This window comes from Carcharhinus amblyrhynchos, chromosome 10 (genome assembly GCF_965287045.1).
Source record: "Carcharhinus amblyrhynchos chromosome 10, sCarAmb.v2.hapA, whole genome shotgun sequence".
NCBI classification, from domain to species: Eukaryota; Metazoa; Chordata; class Chondrichthyes; order Carcharhiniformes; family Carcharhinidae; genus Carcharhinus; species Carcharhinus amblyrhynchos.
Genome location: NC_137333.1, coordinates 90,871,407 through 90,889,402, shown reverse-complemented (window position 1 = coordinate 90,889,402; position 17,996 = coordinate 90,871,407). Strand labels below are relative to the sequence as shown.

Here is a 17,996-nt window from a genome sequence, read left to right as displayed (position 1 = left end):
CCACACAAGACAGTCGCCTAAGGTCAGAATTGAATCCTGGTTCTTGGCGCTGTGAGGCAGCAGTGCTAACCACCGTGCCGGTGTGCTCACTTGCTGGAGCTGAAGGTTGTGTGCACACAACCACAGTCTGAAAGACGTGCTGGCTAGGTGCATTGGGCGTGCTAAACTCTCTCTCAGTGTACACAGACAGGCGCTGGACTGTGGCGACTAGGGGATTTTTCACAGTAACTTCATTGCGGTGTTAGTGTAAACTTAGTAAGTAGTCTCACAACACCGGGTTAAAGTCCAACAGGTTTATTTGGTAGCACGAGCTTTTGGAGCATTCAGGTGAGTCAACGTAAACTAGCGAGACTGATAAATAAAGTTTAAACACTCGCAGACACACACAAACAGATCCACATGAAGGCTTTGGGACAGTGGTTGAACACAGTAAGAAGTCTCACAACACCAGATTAAAGTCCAACAGGTTTATTCGGTAGCATGAGCGTTGCCCCTTCATCAGGTGAGTTAATGTAAACTTGCGACACTAATAAATAAACTTTAAACACTCACACAGACACACACACTCACACGATGACTTTGGGACAGTGGGTGAACACAGTTAAAAAGTCTCACAACACCAGGTTAAAGTCCAACAGGTTTATTTGGTAGCACGAGCTTTCGGAGCGTTGCCCCTTCATCAGGTGAGTTAATGCAAACTTGTGACACTAATAAATGACATTTAAACACTCACACAGCCACAAACACACATAACAAGCTCTTTGGGACAGTGGTAGGCCTTTGGGAGCTGTGCTCAGGATGGTTGGGCGCGGTCCCTTTAAGATTGTCAGGGCGGGCGGGGGGGGGGTGGAAGGAAGGAGAGGCGGCACTTGCCATGCGCGGCGGGCTGGGAAGCGGCGGCGGGGGATCGCTCGCTCTCACATCAAGATGGCGGCGCGGGGAGGCCGGGAGCAGCGGCGGCTGCAGCAGCGAGCACAGCGGCACCGACAGCAGCCAGGCCCGGGGCAGCTACTGTACTGCTAGGGTGGGGGAAAAGACCCAGAGAGAGACACTCAGAGAGAATCCGACCGCCGCCGCCTTCTACAACTCCTTCGGAGCGACATTAAAATCTTTCCCCCCCCCGTCAAGTGGAGGGGGGTGGGTGTGAGTGAGTGAGTGAAGCCGGACACACAGAGAGAGAGAGAGAGAGAGGCTGCTCGGTGCGGACGCAAACCCCATCCGGCCTGGACAGGAGGCAACCCCAGGCTGAGAGACGACCTTCCCCACCCCCACTTTCCCCCCCAACTCCCCACACTCTCTCGTATGAATTCCGCCGAGGCCAGCTCGGAGTGTGCGCCACCAAAGGCGAACGCAAGGTCGGTGCTACTTGGAAACCCAACTCCTCAGATCGGCCCTGCTCCCCTCCCCCTTCCCCTCGGTGACCAGGGCCTAGTCAAGCTCTGCTCCAAGTCTCAATCCCTCTTCCACCTATTCATCTTATTCCTTAACCCTGCCGCTTGTGCACTTTTTAATCTCTGATTTAATTGATGTTTGTTTTTTTTAAAAAAATGAGTAATTTGTTTGTCTTCATAACTTTTCATGATCACCAAGTGTGTTTTCTCTGCACCTTAACTTTTTTTGGTGGTGGGGGGGGGGAATGGATGTTTAATGCTGTGCTGGATCTGCACTCAGGCAGCTAGTGACTGGGTTTCTAGCTGAAAGCACTTTGGGGGATAAATGATGTTGAATGCTATGCCATCAAAACTCAGACAGTCGAAGGGAACTTTTGGGGAGAAAAAACACTTTGTGTTTAATGCTGTGTTGGATGAGAACTGACGCTGCTGATGACAGTTCTTAACTGAAGAGATCTTTTGGGGAGAAAAAAATAAATAAATTGTGTTTAATTCTGTGCTGAATCAAAACTCGGGTGATTGATGACTGAGTCCCTGGCTGAAGTGAATTTCTGGGAAGAATAAAACAATTTGGGTTTAATGCTGAACTGAATCAGAACTTGGGCTGTTGATGACAGGGTCCATAGCTGAAGAGGTTCTCAGGAAGTTTGCTTTTTGGAGGACTGGCAAAAAAGGATGGTACAGTAGCACAGTGGTTCGCAGTGATGCTTCACAAACTCCAGGGACCTGAGTTTGATTCCTAGCTTGGCTCACTGTGTGGAGTTTGCATATTCTCCTCGTGTCTGCATGGGTTTCCTCCGGGTGCTCTGGTTTCCTTCCACAGTCCAAAGATATGCAGGTTAGGTTGATTGGCCATGCTAAAATTGTCCCTTAGTGTCCTGAGATGCGCAGGTTAGAGAGATTAGTGGTTAAATATGTAGGAATATGGGGGTAGGACCAATTGTGGTCAGTGCAGAGTCGATGGGCCGAGTGGTCTCTTTCTGCACTGTGGGGGTTTCTATGATTTTTGGTCTGATTGAAAAGGGATTGTTGGAAATGCTCAAATGTTTTTGCAGAGAGAAGCAGTGGTTAGTGATCCTTCGTCAGAACTAATGCAGTTCATGGACCTGAAGCGTTGGTGCTGTTTCGGTCTTCACAGATGCTGCCTGACCTGCAGAGTATTTCCATCAGTTTATATTTCAATATCTGCGGCACTTTACTCTCCTGTTATATTGTCTGCTAGCCATTTGTAAGTGAGCTTCATTTCAATTTGAAATGAAGAAATATTTATCACTCAATACAAAATGTAATGTTTGTTAACCAACCCCAATTTTTGTGGATAGAAATAGTACATTCTCGCAGCCGAATTGGTGGTTGTAATCTTACTGGATGGTTTTGTCATTTTTAAACTTAGAAGTCAAGTGGGGAAGCATGCGCCAGTATGATGTCAGCAATAGTTCAAGATGTTTTCCACTTGTGCGTAGAATTGTTTGTGGTACCTATGAGTTTGATGTTGCTGTCCAGATATTGTGTAGGGCCAGGTTCAAAGAAGTGGAGTTGGTTGCATGATATGAATGACCAAGTTGTGTGTAATTGACAATGTTGAGAGTTATAAAGCATGGGTTGTAAAGCGTTTGTCATACTGAAACCTTGGCTGTCAATGAGCTTTGAATAGGGGCAGAAAGTACAGAAGCTAAGAAATTTTGCCAACCCTATATTCTACTGTGACTACTGTTCCCAATCTAGGTACTATTAAGAAAGATGTGAAGGTTTTGTTGAGAGTACAGAAGAGGTTTACTAGAATAGCTCCAGAGATGAAGAATTCCAAGGAAACTGGGATTATTCTCAAATACAAAACCTGAAGGGACTGAATGGTGGTTGCAATTTTAATGGGTTTAGATTGATCCTTCAGCCAACGGAAAGAGTTTCTATCAGATAAGATGTACCTTGATTGGCAAAAGAGGCAAATCACGAGGAAAAGCTTTTCCATGGTTAGGATTCGGAATTCATCCTGGTTGTGCTGCATCGATTCTCAAATTAGTGCTCAAAAGAGAATTGGATAAGTACACAAAATAAATATAGGAGGAAGCAACCAAGGATGTTAACTGAATCTTTCTTTGAAAGAACTGGCACAGGCTCAGTGGGCTGAATGGCCTCCCATGCTGTATTGTTCCGTGATCTTAGCTGAAAATGTTGCTGAAATGTTTTCCAGTTTTGAATATGTTGTATCATACAGAGTCAGCGCTTGTAATATGAATTGGGAGGCTTATATCACATAAATTAGTTTCCTTTTTTTAAACTGATTTGATTAGACAGTGACTGCAGTAGTGTAAAATACAAATTATATATCCAGTTCTGCCTGTTAAACCTGGCACTTTAGGTCCTGTAGGTCCTTTAGGTCTCCAGGAGTATCAGTTGTAGCTCCCAAACTTGTGAAGAAGTGCTTATGTTTCTGTAAAGGCTGCAGATGTCTAAATGTCATTCTAATTATTGGATTGCCCCAGATAGCTACAGGATTTAGTAAATCAATAATTTTAATAAAAGTTGATTGAGAGCAGTGGTACACTGGTTGGATTCTAATGATCAAATATGAGTATTGACCTGCGTCACTGAAACTACTGTCATGTGCTTGGTGGTGGAAATTGCTTCTGGAGTTTTGTCATTTCAAATTTGGACTTGGTGCACTTTGTAGAAAAATCTAATCATCGTAGGGATCTCTCCTGCAATGGAGTAATTTCTTCATCTGGAAGCAGCAATGGATCAAGGGGTGTTATCAGTGTAATTTATTGCAAGCGAGTAGATCTATCTCAGAATTGGCCATAATGGTTATTCTGTTTGCTTCAAAAATAACTTGCTATGAATTATTCTATATTTAGGTCGTAAACGCGGTAGAGTTGCCACATTTAGTTGGACTAGTGAGTTCTGATCACACGTTTGCACAGACAAGACCAGAATACCTCAGATCGGATCTCCAGATGGTGAAGTTATGTAAGTTTCTATCCTCCTTGGCTTAGCACCCAGCAGACCGGGAATGTCCCATAGTGTAAGCTGGCCCTGCTGGATAGTGGTAGGGTCGAATGGTTGTAATTGGTCACATGGGAAGGTTAAGAAGTGTTCCTGATTTCTATCCATTGACCCCTCCAGAAAATGTATACATGAATATAAGCTTGGATCCTAATAATGATCGGTGTACACTCAGTAATGTATGTGGCTTACACCTAGGATATATTTTAAACTATGGGAGATGAGGTCGGGGGGGGGAACCTTGTGGGAATTACATTGTCTTGTGAATTTTATTAAAGTAATATTGCAATAAGTATTCAGGTGATATATGGGGTGTACACTAAAAACAGCGTTCTGCTCACGGTTTTTTTTTAACTGTTTTAGTACAATCCTTTTTGCACTGATAAACATTTATTACATTGTTCTCTAGTAATGTTTCAAATGTACCTACAGATATTAAAATTATTTATAGGTTAGCACTGCCAGTTTTTGTCATTTTGGGCGAAGAGTTTTGCTTCATTTTGTTAAATTTGAGTTAATTGTCAAGTATGGATGAACAACATTCTTGAAGAAGGCTGCATTGAAATAGCAGTAACCATTTTTGATAAATAAGCTTGAATTCAAGAACTTCAGTTGGAAGCAATTGAATATTCTTTCATAGAACAAATGCTAATTTGGAATGAACTCTAATATGCAGCTGACTTCAATCTCACTAGAATCGCATTCTAGGAACACTGTGCCAGCAGCATTAGGCCCGTTCATAATCACGAGTGCTGCTCATGGAACTGAAACAATCCACTTAACACCCTTAGTGTGAGAATATGCAGTTTCAAAGCTGGAGTACGATTCTCAAGGGTAGAGGAGGTGGCATAGTAGCACAGTGGTTAGCATTGCTGTTTCACAGCAGCAGGGACCCAGGTTCAGTTACTGGCTTGGGTCATTTACCATGTGAAGTTTGCACATTCTCCCCATGTCTGCGTGGGTTTCCTTCAGGTGCTCTAGTTTCCTCCCACAGTCTTGAAAGTTATGTTGGTTAGGTGCATTGACCCGAACAGGTGCCGACTGTGGCAACTAGGGGAATTTCACAGTAACTTCATTGCAGTGTTAATGTAAGTCTTGTGACTAATTAACTTCTTTAAAAAAAAGAATTTCTATTCATTTGCCCAGAAATATGGAAGTAGAATTGAATGAACTGGCATAATTGTGAAATTAAACATATTCTGCATCCAAAAAGCATTGGTGCTCATGTTTTCGGCCACCTGTTTTGCTTGTGCAAGGTTCAGTGTTCCTAAATCAGGAGATATTGCTCTCTTGTTCCAAACATGATCACCTCCCTAGATCAAAATTGACCAATTCTGTGGAAGGCTCTTCAAATTGCCTTTGGTTTCTTGAGTACACGGGCACTAATAGACAGGAACTGGTTTGTAGGCACCAATCTTTCTATTAAATGATTTGTATAGCTGCAAGTCACTCTGATTTTTTTTTAAGTTGGGTTTCTCCACAAGTAGAAGTCTGAGCTCTTTAAAATTGCTAGTTTTGGTGATAAATCAATTTTCAGTTAGATTAATAAAGCTGCATCAAGTTGGCTTTTTTTAAATTGGAGTTTTTTTAAAAGGACAAAAATTACGCTGCTTGATCATGTCTGATAGATTTTGCATTTGTAATGATTAGGATGCATTTTATTTTCTGAACTGTAGGTGTGAGCAGTGCAATTTCAAATGTATATTCTAGATTGCACCGAAACTATACTTGCTAGATTTTAAACTCTTTCTAGAGATCCAACTTAAAGGATTCTGCAGTGATGTATCTGAAATTAATCAGTACAGATTTTCCTTTTTGAGTATTGACTGTCTTGACAGTTGCATGTTTGTTAGCTACTCATGCTGAATTTTCAGACTTCTGGATTGGATATTCCCTTGATGACTTTTAGTTTGTCCCATGTATACTGAGTTACGCTCACCAAAAATGTTCTGTATCTGAGCCCTAGTCTGTGCTGAGTTTGGTCAATCTCTGTTGTTAGGGAAGTGGTTGGAACCCTTCAGTTCATTTCAGAATCAATGGGTTAGTAAAATAGAAATCAGCTCGTTGGTAATTATCCAGTAAACCCTACAAGACATAGTTGTCAAGATACAACAACATTAGGTTCAGTTTTGATGCTTGGCATCACTGACAATCACAATTCAGGCGTCAGGATGTTTACAGACACTTTGCCGAGCTTTTCAAATGTGTCCATAGAACTGTGTAAAGAAGTTGATGCCTCCAGAAGTGAAGATGAGAGAACTGGCAAAGTGAAAAGGCAAAGTGGGAATTTACAGCCTGTGACCAGTCATTCCACACATAAAATCCCTACAGTACAGGAGGAGGGCATTCAGCACATTGACAGACCATATTATCGAGGTCCTCCACCCACCCATCCCTACTCTATCCCTGTAACCCTCACATCTTGGGACACTAAAGGGCAATTTAGCATGGCCAGTCCACCTAAATGGCACATCTTTGGACTACTCAAGGAAACCGGAGCATCCAGACAAAATCCACACAAACACTGGGAGAACCTGCAAACTGCAAGACTGTTACCCAAGACCTGAATTGAACCCAAGTCCTTTGCGCCGTGAGGCAGCAGTGATAACCACTGTGCTGCCCATATAGGGATAAATTTTCCAGTCCCACCCATTGGGAAATATTTGTGGACAAGACAGAAAATTTGACAGCTCATTTAAAGGTCCATTGATCTCGGGTGGGAATTTCCAGTCTTGGGGCGGGCATTACTGGAAAATCTTATCTTTTTTGTGATTTTATTTTCAATGATCTTGGTTTGGCAACTGGTATCCTCCATTTGCACTCTTCTTGGCAATTTGTTATCATGAGCTTCTAAAGAGGAGGGGGGGTAGAATGTGTGGTGACGAGACTTATGTTGTCATTTTCATAGACCGTGGCTACAGTATTGAACTGTCCCTAATTAGCCTTGCTTCTGAGCAGCATTTGAATTTAATCTGAGCAAACTATCAAAACATTGGTCTTGGTAGGAATGAACAAATGTACGCTATCAGAAAATTCAAATTTAGTCCATCTGGTTGGTCCTATTGTCTAGGAAATACTTCCCACAACATTGCTTTTCTGCCTAGTATTAAATTTTTCTCCACATGCTACCACACCTAGATTTGCTAGCACAATATTTGTCAAAGGAATTATCTGTTGGGCTACTTGCGTTGAACTAATATAGCTCAACTTCACTTCCATTGATCAACTCTGAAAGTATCATTATAACTTGATTTTGCATTGTTGTCTTTGTTTTAGATATGAGATTTGTATGTTATCCAGCAAAACTACCATTTGTTTCTAACCCTAATTCCTCTTGAGAAGGTGGTGATGAGCCATTTTCATGAACTACTAAAGTGCTTGTGGTGTGAGTGCACCCGCTCTGCTGTTAGGAAGGGAGTTGCAATTTTTCTGACCCTGCTACAGTGAACTTAGAATGGTTTTTTCCAAATCAGGATGGTGTGTGACTTGGAGGTGAACTTGCAAATGGTGGTCCTATGTGTCTGCTGTCCTTTTCCCTCTAGATGGTAGAGGTCACAGGTTTGGAAGGTGCTGTCGAAGGAGCTTTGGCAAGTTGCTGCTGTGCATTTTCTAGATGTGCACAAGTAGGGAAGAGAGTAAATGTTTAAGGTGATGTGTGGGGTGTTGACCAGGTGAGCTGCTTTGTATTCGGTAGTGTTAAGCATTGTGACAACGGGAGCATTGTTGCAGAAAGCAACTGAAATAAGTACATGAAAGAGAAAGCAGCGAGAAGAAAAGTTGATCAGAGGCTAACTGTCTTGGAATATGGATGGTGCAATTCCTCGTACTCTGTGGTTACCAAGGAAAAGTCTAATTTCGAGTTTTTTTTCTTGTGCTAGTAAATGGTCACAAACAGGTGCTTTATCTGCAGAGAATAATTACCTGTGCAATGTAGTCCCAGATTTCCAAAACCTCATTCGCAAATATGTGTAATTTTTATGCCAGCTTTTCCAATGGCAATATTTTTGAAATTAGTTGATAGAATCATTAAACAAATGAAATTCAGCATAAACAAATCAGAAGAAAACACAGAACCTTCAGAGTTCTTTATGGAAAATTATGATTTGAGCATTAAATTGTTTGTGCACATGGGGCACAGCATTTTTAAATGCTATTCAGATGCCACAAAATGTGTTTTGACAGTGTACTGAACCTGCCTTGAAGAAAAACAAAGTTTGGTTCCCGGTGTACCTAAAACTTTGGATGTCAATTGACAACCATTTGCAGAACTGGTGTAAATACAGGAATTTAAGAGGGTCACCTAGACTCAAACGTTGGATCTATTCTCGCCCCACAGATGCTGTCAAACCTAATGAAATTTTCCAGCATTTGTGTTTTTGTGTTAAATACAGGAAAGTTGAGTTGGCCAAATGGAGGATATTGGCACAATGCAAAAATGATGTGTAAGATAACAGCGAGTGCAAATTATTTTCTTCGAACATTTGTCATGCCAGAAGAAATTGCTGGTGTAAGAACATAAGAAATAGGAGCAGGAGTAGGCCATCTAGCCCCTCGAGCCTGCCCCGCCATTCAATGAGATCATGGCTGATCTGTCGTGGCTCAGTTCCACATTCCCGCCCTCTCCCCATAACCCTTAATCCCCTTGCCTATCAAAAACCTATCAACCCGCGTCTTAAAAATATTGAGCGAGGCAGCCTCCACCACTTCAACGGGCAGAGAATTCCAAAGATTCACCACCCTTTGAGTGAAGAAGTTCCTCCTCAACTCCGTTCTAAACCGCACCCCCTCTTTATCTTGAGGCTGTGCCCTCTAGTCCTACTGTCCTTTCTGAGCGGGAAGAGCCTCTCCACCTCTATCCTATCCATCCCATTCAACATCTTATACATCTTAATGAGACCTCCCCTCATTCTTCTAAACTCTAACGAGTACAAGCCTAGTTTATTCAGCCTCTCCTCATAGTTCAACCCCCTCAACTCCGGAATCAGCCTAGTAAACCTCTGCACTCCCTCCAAGGCCAAAATATCCTTGCGTAAGTGCGGCGCCCAAAACTGCACACAGTACTCCAGCTGCGGCCTCACCAGTGCCCTATACAGCTGCAGCAAGACCTCCCTGCTTTTATATTCAATCCCCCTCGCTATGAAGGCCAGCATCCCATTCGCCTTCCTGACCACCTGCTGCACCTGCAGGCTGGGTTTTTGCGACTCATGCACAAGGACCCCGAGGTCCCTCTGCACCGTCGCATGCTGCAGTTTTTCGCCACGTAAGTAATAGTCCTTCCTACCATTATTCCTACCAAAGTGGACAACCTCACATTTGCCAACATAAAATTCCATTTGCCAGTTCCTGGCCCATTCGCCCAGCCTATCTAGATCCTTCTGCAGACTCTCCACACTGTCCGCACAGTTTGCCGTTCCACCAATCTTGGTGTCATCAGCAAATTTCGACACCATACACTCGGTTCCCTCCTCCAGATCATCTATATAAATGGTGAACAGCTGAGGCCCCAGCACCGACCCCTGGGGCACTCCACTAGTCACCGACCACCAATCCGAATAGCACCCATTGACCCCCACTCTCTGCCTCCTATTTGACAGCCAATCCGCTATCCACACTAATACCCTACCCCCAACTCCATGCCCCCTGACCTTCTGTAATAATCTCTTGCGAGGCACCTTGTCAGACGCCTTCTGAAAATCAAGAAACAACACATCCACCGGCTCTCCTCTATCCACCGCCCTAGACACATCCTCATAGAACTCCAATAACTTCGTCAGACACGACTTTCCCTTAATGAAACTGTGCTGCGTCTGCTCTACCAAACAATTCTCCTCAAGATGCCTCACTATTTTCTCCTTGATCACGGATTCTAACATTTTTCCTACAACAGACGTTAAACTAACCGGCCTATAATTCCCTGCCTTTCGCCTGCCACCCTTCTTAAACAACGGCGTAACATTAGTCGTTTTCCCATCTTCTGGCTCTTCCCCGGAATCCAGCGACATTTAGAAAATAATCACCAAGGCATCCACTATCACCTCCGCCATTTCCTTCAGAACCCTTGGATGCATTCCATCCGGTCCTGGGGACTTGTCCACAATCAGTCCCTCCAGTCTGTCGAGCACCGCCTCTCTAGTAACAATAATGTCATTCAGGCCCTCCACTCCTACCATCTTTCCATCGCTAACACCCGGCAAATTATTCACGTCCTCCTCCGTGAAGACCGAAACAAAAGAGTTATTCAAGGCCTCAGCCATTTTCCCCATCCCCTACCACTAAGTCCCCCCTCTCATCCTCTAAGGGTCCAACGTTCACCCTAGCCAGCCTTTTCCTTTTCATGTATTTATAAAAAGTCTTGCTATCCTTTTTTATATTAAGCGCTAGCCCAGCTTCATAGTTTATCCTACCCTTCTTTATTAACTTCTTTGTCATTCTTTGTTGACATTTAAACCTCTCCCAATCCTCTTCTCGCCCACTACTCTTAGCTACTCTAAACGCATCCACTTTTAATTTAACACTTTCCTTCACCTCCTTCGTTATCCACGGCTGATTATCTCTCCTCCTACGATCCTTTTTAACCATCGGAATAAATTTCTGCTGAGCACCAAGAAAGATCTCCTTAAAGATCCTCCACTGTTCCTCAGCAGACCTACCTTCCAACGCACTCCCCCAATCAACATTCACCAATTCCTCTCTCATCCTACCATACTCCCCTCTGTTCAAACAAAGGAGACGTGTCTGGGAACCCACTTTCTCCTCCTCCATCTGCATCAGAAACTCCACCATACCACAATCACTCTTCTGCCTAAGTTATTGGGTGGGTGGGGGAATGAATTGATGATGCAACACAGCTCCTCAAAATTGATACTTATAGGAGGGCAAAAAGGGGTTAAGTGATAAATGGCTTGCATCTTCAGATGAAATGTCACTTTAATGCAATTCCCCAGTTTTTTGCAGTTCTTTGTGCTTGTATGTGGTAGAGTTACTAGTGAATTTCTTATGCATTGATTCTGAAATTTATAGGCAGTTACAACAGCCTTGGGTTTCTGTTAATCCAAGTTATAGCAATGGCTTTGAACACACAGGCTGGGTTCGCAGCTTAAACATCAGTGTTCCATACTGCATGGGAGCGTCTCCAGAGGAGATCTATTAGTAACTTTTAAAATTGGTGTTCTGTTGGCACTCATGGACCAGCTGAATTCTACTTGGGTTCTAAATCCAAGACTTTTGAATTGAACTGCAGCTTTCAGTGCCTTGCTACCGAATAGAGAAAATGAGCCTTTCATCTATTGCAACATAATTTGGCTCATGATAAGGATAGATGTTATGGGCAAGAGAAACATAATCGACGCAGAAGTGGGCCATGCACAAATGGAATAATTGCCAAGAAACAATTATTAACCAAATAATAGTGAACCATGGAGTTGCCCAGCCTAATTTCCAATGCCTCATTATCTCCAGTAAGGAAATCTGAAGAGGGCAAAAGAAATCCTTTTAAACTAAAAAAAAAATGAAACAGCAAAGATCCTCATGTCATGCCCTGAAACAGCATGCTTCTGAATTTAAATGCTTATGTTATTAAACAATCTTTCCCATTGCTAAATGTAAATAATATGGGTTTATAAAAGTTGCAGCATTAACTGGTGTGTTCTCTCCACAGATGCATGCCTGACCTGCTGAGTCTTCCAGCATTTTCACTTTTGTTTCAGTTGCAATTGCTGCTTTTGGGCAGCTCCTGTATTGCTACTGGCACGCTGATAGCTGATCCACAGTTATTAGACAGAGCTTCAGTACAAGAAGCCCCAGCATATATTGCTTCAAGTAAGGGCAGTTTTACGATATGAAGTGGAGCACGTGTTAAATTTAACAGCAGTTCATTAAACTTGGGTACTTTGTGCATCTTACCTTAATTATAAGCTTAGCTTCTTTAAACTTTTGGTTCCATATGTTTCCAAAATACTTAAGTGTTAGCTAAAAGGCAATCAACATAGGGAAAATCAGAAGAAATTTAACCTGTATCTTTTTTATTGACGTTTTTGATGATTTGAACTTGCTGGTAAAATCCCCCTTAAGGTTTGTATGTTTCCACATTGTTACCCCTATTCCGAGTGTTATAAAATAAACTGGATTCCCTTGTATTTTGTGATGCTTCAAAATATAATTTCTGTGATGGACTGAAATTAAATTCTGCAGCTAACGAATGTAGATTATACCACACGTTACAATGTAATTGCATAAAATTCACATTAAAGTGAGCAGCATTTTTAGTTTTACCAAAAATTGTAAGTTTGAAAAATAGCACTTAAGTTAGTTTATTTATTAGTGTCACAAGTAGGCTTACATTAACATAGCAATGAAGTTACTGAAAATCCCTTAATTGCCACACTCCTATTTGGGTACACTGAGGAAAAATTTAGCATTGACAATGCACCTAATCACATCTAAACTATAGAAAGAAGTCTCAACACCAGGTTAAAGTCCAACAGGTTTATTTGAGGCGCTCGCTGAATGTTAAAATGGCGGTGCGGGCTTGTTGGGCCAAAGGACCTGTTTCCTGTGTTGTGTTTTTGTTCTTTGGTATCAGGAGTTTGCGGAGTGCTGCACCTTCATCAGGTGATCACCTGATGAAAGAGCAGTGCTCCAAAAGCTCATGATACCAAATAAATCTTGGACTTCAATCTGGTGTTAAGACTTATTTCTGTGCCCGCCCCAGTCCAGTGCCGGCATCTCCACTTCACATCTAAACTATAAATTGTACCCAATGAGGAAGAGAGCAGAAGGTGAAGTAAAGGCTGTAGCAACCAGAAGCAAATCAGGAAACCTCATGCAGGCAACCAGGATGTAGTTAGCCACCAGTACCAGTCACCTCCATTAGAAACGGGAGAAAGATCTTGGGTTTCTCCATTTATAGGAGCAAGAGCAGTTTGACCTATTGAGAGCAACAACAGATTAGGAAAGTTGGCAATTTTGAGAATGACAGTGACTGAACTGAAACCTGCAGAAGAGATTTGAGAATCAGAAATAGAAATGCCATTTTCAATCAGCTTTCATAATATACTTTTTTAATCGAGCTTGACCTACTGGTAGCATTCTCTTCTGAGTAAGTTGTGATTTTAAGCCCAATTCCCAGACCTGGACTATGCTGACACTTACTGGAAGATTATTTTGAAATGAGATATCAAACCAAGTTTTTGCTTCAAGTGGCTGAGAGCAATCCTTTGGTAATAATTTCAAAGAAAAGCAAGAACCTGTCTCCCAGCCAACATTTATGCTTTAACCTACAAGAGAAACCAATTCAGTGGTCAGATATTTCAGTGCTGTTTGTGAGACAGTTTTGCATCAATTGCTTGTTGAATTTTGTTGGCTGTAAGCTTTTAGTTTCATAGAGCTTTCAAATCTTCAGGGTGATCCAATTATTGTTTTCCTTTCTAAGTGCAAGAATCCAAGTCAAAGACTTTTTTAGTAATTGAAGATTTACTGCAAAACCCACCTGTATTTGTCCTGATTTTTCCACAATTCTTCTGCTCCTTGAGCTGCAGAGGACAGATTTTGTGACGGAACCATAATTCATGTTCCACCTATGAGGGCAAAAGTTTGCAGATACTAAGGGTTAACAGACTGCTGTTGGGGCTACCATTTAGTTCTGGCCCCAAGAGGCCCAAGCTTGGTTACTACCTGCAATTTTGATTTTTTGTTTGTATGAATATTCCTTAATGTTGGGAAGGAAAAAATGTCCATTGTCTAAACAACAACACTGTGATGTGTAGGAACTGCAGCTGCAAGTTGCCTGATCCACCTTTTTTATTTAGATGAGAGACTTTGATATATCAGTCGAACTGGCTCAAGAAATAATGCATCCAAACCATAATTCCAATTCTTAACTCATTTTGCAATGGTTTGAGAGTTGTTGTAGCTTTGGAAATTAGTAAATGGTTAATTTTACAAATCGAGATAGATTGCAACATACAGTTTACACTTCAAAATAGTTTCTATATTAACTATAGAATCATAACACAAAAGAATTGATACATAAAAATAAAGTTGGTCTTATAGGCACAGTAATTGTGATTTAAGACAATTTAAAAACCCAGTTATGTCTCACTAACATAAACTGCTTCATGGTTCTGTTAACAGATATTATACTGCAAAAAGGAAAAGTTCTTGTCAATTCAGTGATTTCTAAAGATTTGTCACGTAACTGCACACCGAGGAGCAGAGAATTTACTGAGTGGGATTCTGTGGCTGTAACCACAGCACAACTGTCAATGTTCATCATTGCAACTGGATCCGACATGGTATCTACAATAAGAACATAAGAAATAGGAGCAGGAGTAGGCCTTCTAGCCCTTCGACCCTGCCCCGCCATTCAATAAGATCATGGCTGATCTAAAGTGGATCAGTTCCACTTTCCTGCTTTCTCCCCATAACCCTTAATTCCCTTGTCTGTCAAAAACCTATCGACCCATGACTTAAATATATTTAGCGAGGTAGCCTCCACCACTTCCAACGGGCAGAGAATTCCAGAGATTCACCACCCTTTGAGTGAAGAAGTTCCTCCTCAACTCTGTTCTAAACTGCCCCCTGCCTTATCTTGAGGCTGTGCCCTCTGGTCCTGCTGTCCTTTCTGAGCAGGAAGAATCTCTCTATCTCTACCCTATCCATCCCTTTCATTATCTTATACGTCTCTGTAAGATCCCCCTTCATCCTTCTAAACTCCAATGAGTACAGATCCAGTCTCTTTAGTCTCTCTTCATAGTCCACCCCCCTCATCTCTGGTATCAGCCTAGTGAACCTCCTCTGCACTCCCTCCAAGGCCAAAATATCCTTGTGCAAGTACGGTTACCAAAACTGCACACAGTACTCCAGCTGTGGCCTCACCAGTGCCCTGTACAGTTGCAGCAAGACCTCGCTGCTTTTATATTCTACCCACCTTGCTATAAAGGGCAACATTCCATTCGCCTTCTTGATCACCTGCAGACTGGGTTTTTGCGACTCATGCACAAGGACCCCCAGGTCCCTCTGCACTGTAGCATGCTGCAGCTTTTCGCCCTTTAAATAGTAATCCCTCCTACTATTATTTCTGCCAAAGTGGATAACCTCACACTTGCTAACATTGTAGTCCATCTGCCAGGTCCTCGCCCACTCGCTCAGCCTATCCAGATCCCTCTGCAGACTTTGCACACCCTCCGCACAATTTGCTTTTCCACTCATCTTTGTGTCATCCGCAAATTTCGTTACCCTACACTCAGCCCCCTCCAGATCATCGATATAAATGGTAAATAGCTGAGGCCCCAGCACCAATCCCTGCGACACTCCACTAGTCACCAACTGCGCCAACCAAGGGCATGTAAGCCTGGTGCAGAAATTGCTATTGGTAATTTTCTGCTCCTCAGTGTGCGGTTACGTGACAAATCTTTAGAAATCACTGAGTTGACGAGAACTCTTCTTTTTGCAGTATAATCTCTGGTAACAGAACTATGAAGCAGTTTATGCCATATTAGTGAGACCTAACTGGGTTTTTTAATTGTCTTAAATCACAATTACTGTGCTTATAAGACCAGCTTTATTTTTATGTAACAATTCTTTCATGTTATGATTCTGTAGTTTAATATAGAAACTATTTTAAAGTGTAAACTGTATGTTGCAATCTATCTCTTTGTAAACTTCATAAGGTAAAGGGTGATCAGTGCATTTGACCTCTGGTTTGCTGTCTGTGAGAATACTTCAGTGTGACATCAGTGCTGCATGCCTGGACATCTCCTTCAATCAACATGAAATTCATGCCACAGGTATTGTTAAATCTTTGTGAGCAGTTTTATTCACCACTGACCGCAGAATCAAAGCTTGTATTTCAAGCTTATCACTGGGAAGTATTGGTATGCAGTCTAATCCTGTCAATTGATCCAACATAGAATTCTGGAATCATCAGTTCACTGAGATATGCTGGATGTATTCATTAAGCTTAAGTCTTGCACCTTTTGAGGACTGGGTTCAGATTATCCAAAAAGGAATGAAAGCCTTCTCGTGTTTAGGAAGGTCCTGTAAAGGCAGTCTCAATTCAGTTGTAAGCCGGCATGGAACAAAATGAAAATGGGTGCCTAAAATCCTCACTGCTACGTTTGAGAGCCCTAGTAGACTTGGGGCAGAAACATATTTGTTGCAGGGTATGCTACCTTCTGAGAGAGCGCCCAAATTTTTTTGAGCCTGTAAATTTGTCCATTATTTTAATGAGTAGTTGCTTGCATTTCACATCTTTCTTTTGATTGTCACATTTTGTATATAAATTGTACCTTGTGTACTGAACGTCACGAGATATGTCATCCTGGCACCGAAAATGACCCAATATTTTCAGCGGCAAAAATCACACCCACACAAAGACTGCGCTCAGCATGATGGTAATGAATAGAAATGGGTTCTCCAGCAAAACAAATGAAATACAAAGTGGCTTTCAAGCTAAATGTCATAACATTTGTTAACCCGTCAAATAACTGCTGCAACAAGGGAATTCCGTATTGGTGTAAAACTGATGCTAGATTGGAGCGAGGAGGAATCCACCCTGTAGAAGAATGTGCATTTAGTTGTTAGTTAGAACAGGGACCAGCTACTGGCGTTTTCGGGAGAAACATGTCGGAATTGGGCCCTCATGTAATTGTCGGAATGGTTACATCATTATCAGAAATGCAATGTGTTTATATTGCAATTAAAGTCGCACAAATCAAATCAAGTCCAGCAGAAGTTTCAAATCAGTAGCAAGTTGGTGCAGCCATTTTATGGACAAAGAGTCCAGTCTTGCAGCAGAAGATTAAGCTTGCTCGGATTACCAAAATTACTACCAGCATTTCATTATTAGACCACCAAAACACATACCAATTAAACACGGTGACGTGGTTGACACACCCTTGAGTTTCAATATGCCCAGCAGCAAACTAGTGAAAAGGTTCAAAAGCAGTTCTAGTGGAAACAATAGTAGCTGGGAAGACCACATTCACAGTGATATTTGCCTCCAGAGCTGACAAAAAAATTAAAACGTGTGATCATTTTCAAACATAAGTGTGCTGACCATCAAATTCCCTACAGAAGTTTTTGTGTGTAGCCATGACAAATGTTGGATGGATGAGGGTGGAGTGGTATTAAATGCTCCACCTCTGCGGCAATGGCAGTTCAATCATTGAACATGTTCCACATAGATTGGCATCCAGAAATCTACCAATGGGATTGAGTGACAAGATAGCATGGGAAAGTAGCATTCGGGTAGATGATCGGCCCTGATATAATTGAATAGCAGACTGTACTCGAACCAAATGGCCCACTCTCCTTGTACTGTGCATCGGTAATGCGTGGAAAAGCTGTCCCGGTGGCCTCCATAAGTGATGCAACAACTGGACATGTTCAGATGTCATATAACTGAAATTATGAAATGCCTGCAAAGAAATAATACCCATGTTGCAGTTAAAATAGGGGATCTAACATCCATAATTCAAGCTTTGGATGAATGCCTGAGCAAGCCATTTTGAGGATTATGTTTGTGTTGAATGGAGTGAGTGATGGCTGATGGAGAGGAAAACCCTTGAGTGAAAATATGCATATTGCCCTGAGATATTTTGT

The 17,996-nt window shown here is 42.1% G+C and overlaps 1 protein-coding gene across 3 annotated transcripts in view; it reads left to right on the top strand.

The window, feature by feature from the left end:
• The first annotated feature begins 895 nt into the window (after nucleotides 1-895).
• The window catches only part of ube3a (ubiquitin protein ligase E3A), a 59,180-nt gene continuing 42,079 nt past the window's right edge, over nucleotides 896-17,996 (top strand). Inside the window, exons 1-2 of one of the 3 annotated variants that reach the window (XM_080197597.1) lie at nucleotides 896-1,355; nucleotides 4,247-4,358. Coding sequence is in view for 1 of the 3 variants with exons in the window: in XM_080197596.1 (XP_080053722.1) it covers nucleotides 1,303-1,355 (53 nt within the window). In the remaining 2 variants the exon portion in view is untranslated. The remainder of the gene's footprint in view (nucleotides 1,356-4,246; nucleotides 4,359-17,996) is intronic. The other 2 variants (XM_080197596.1, XM_080197598.1) reach the window with 2 other exon arrangements.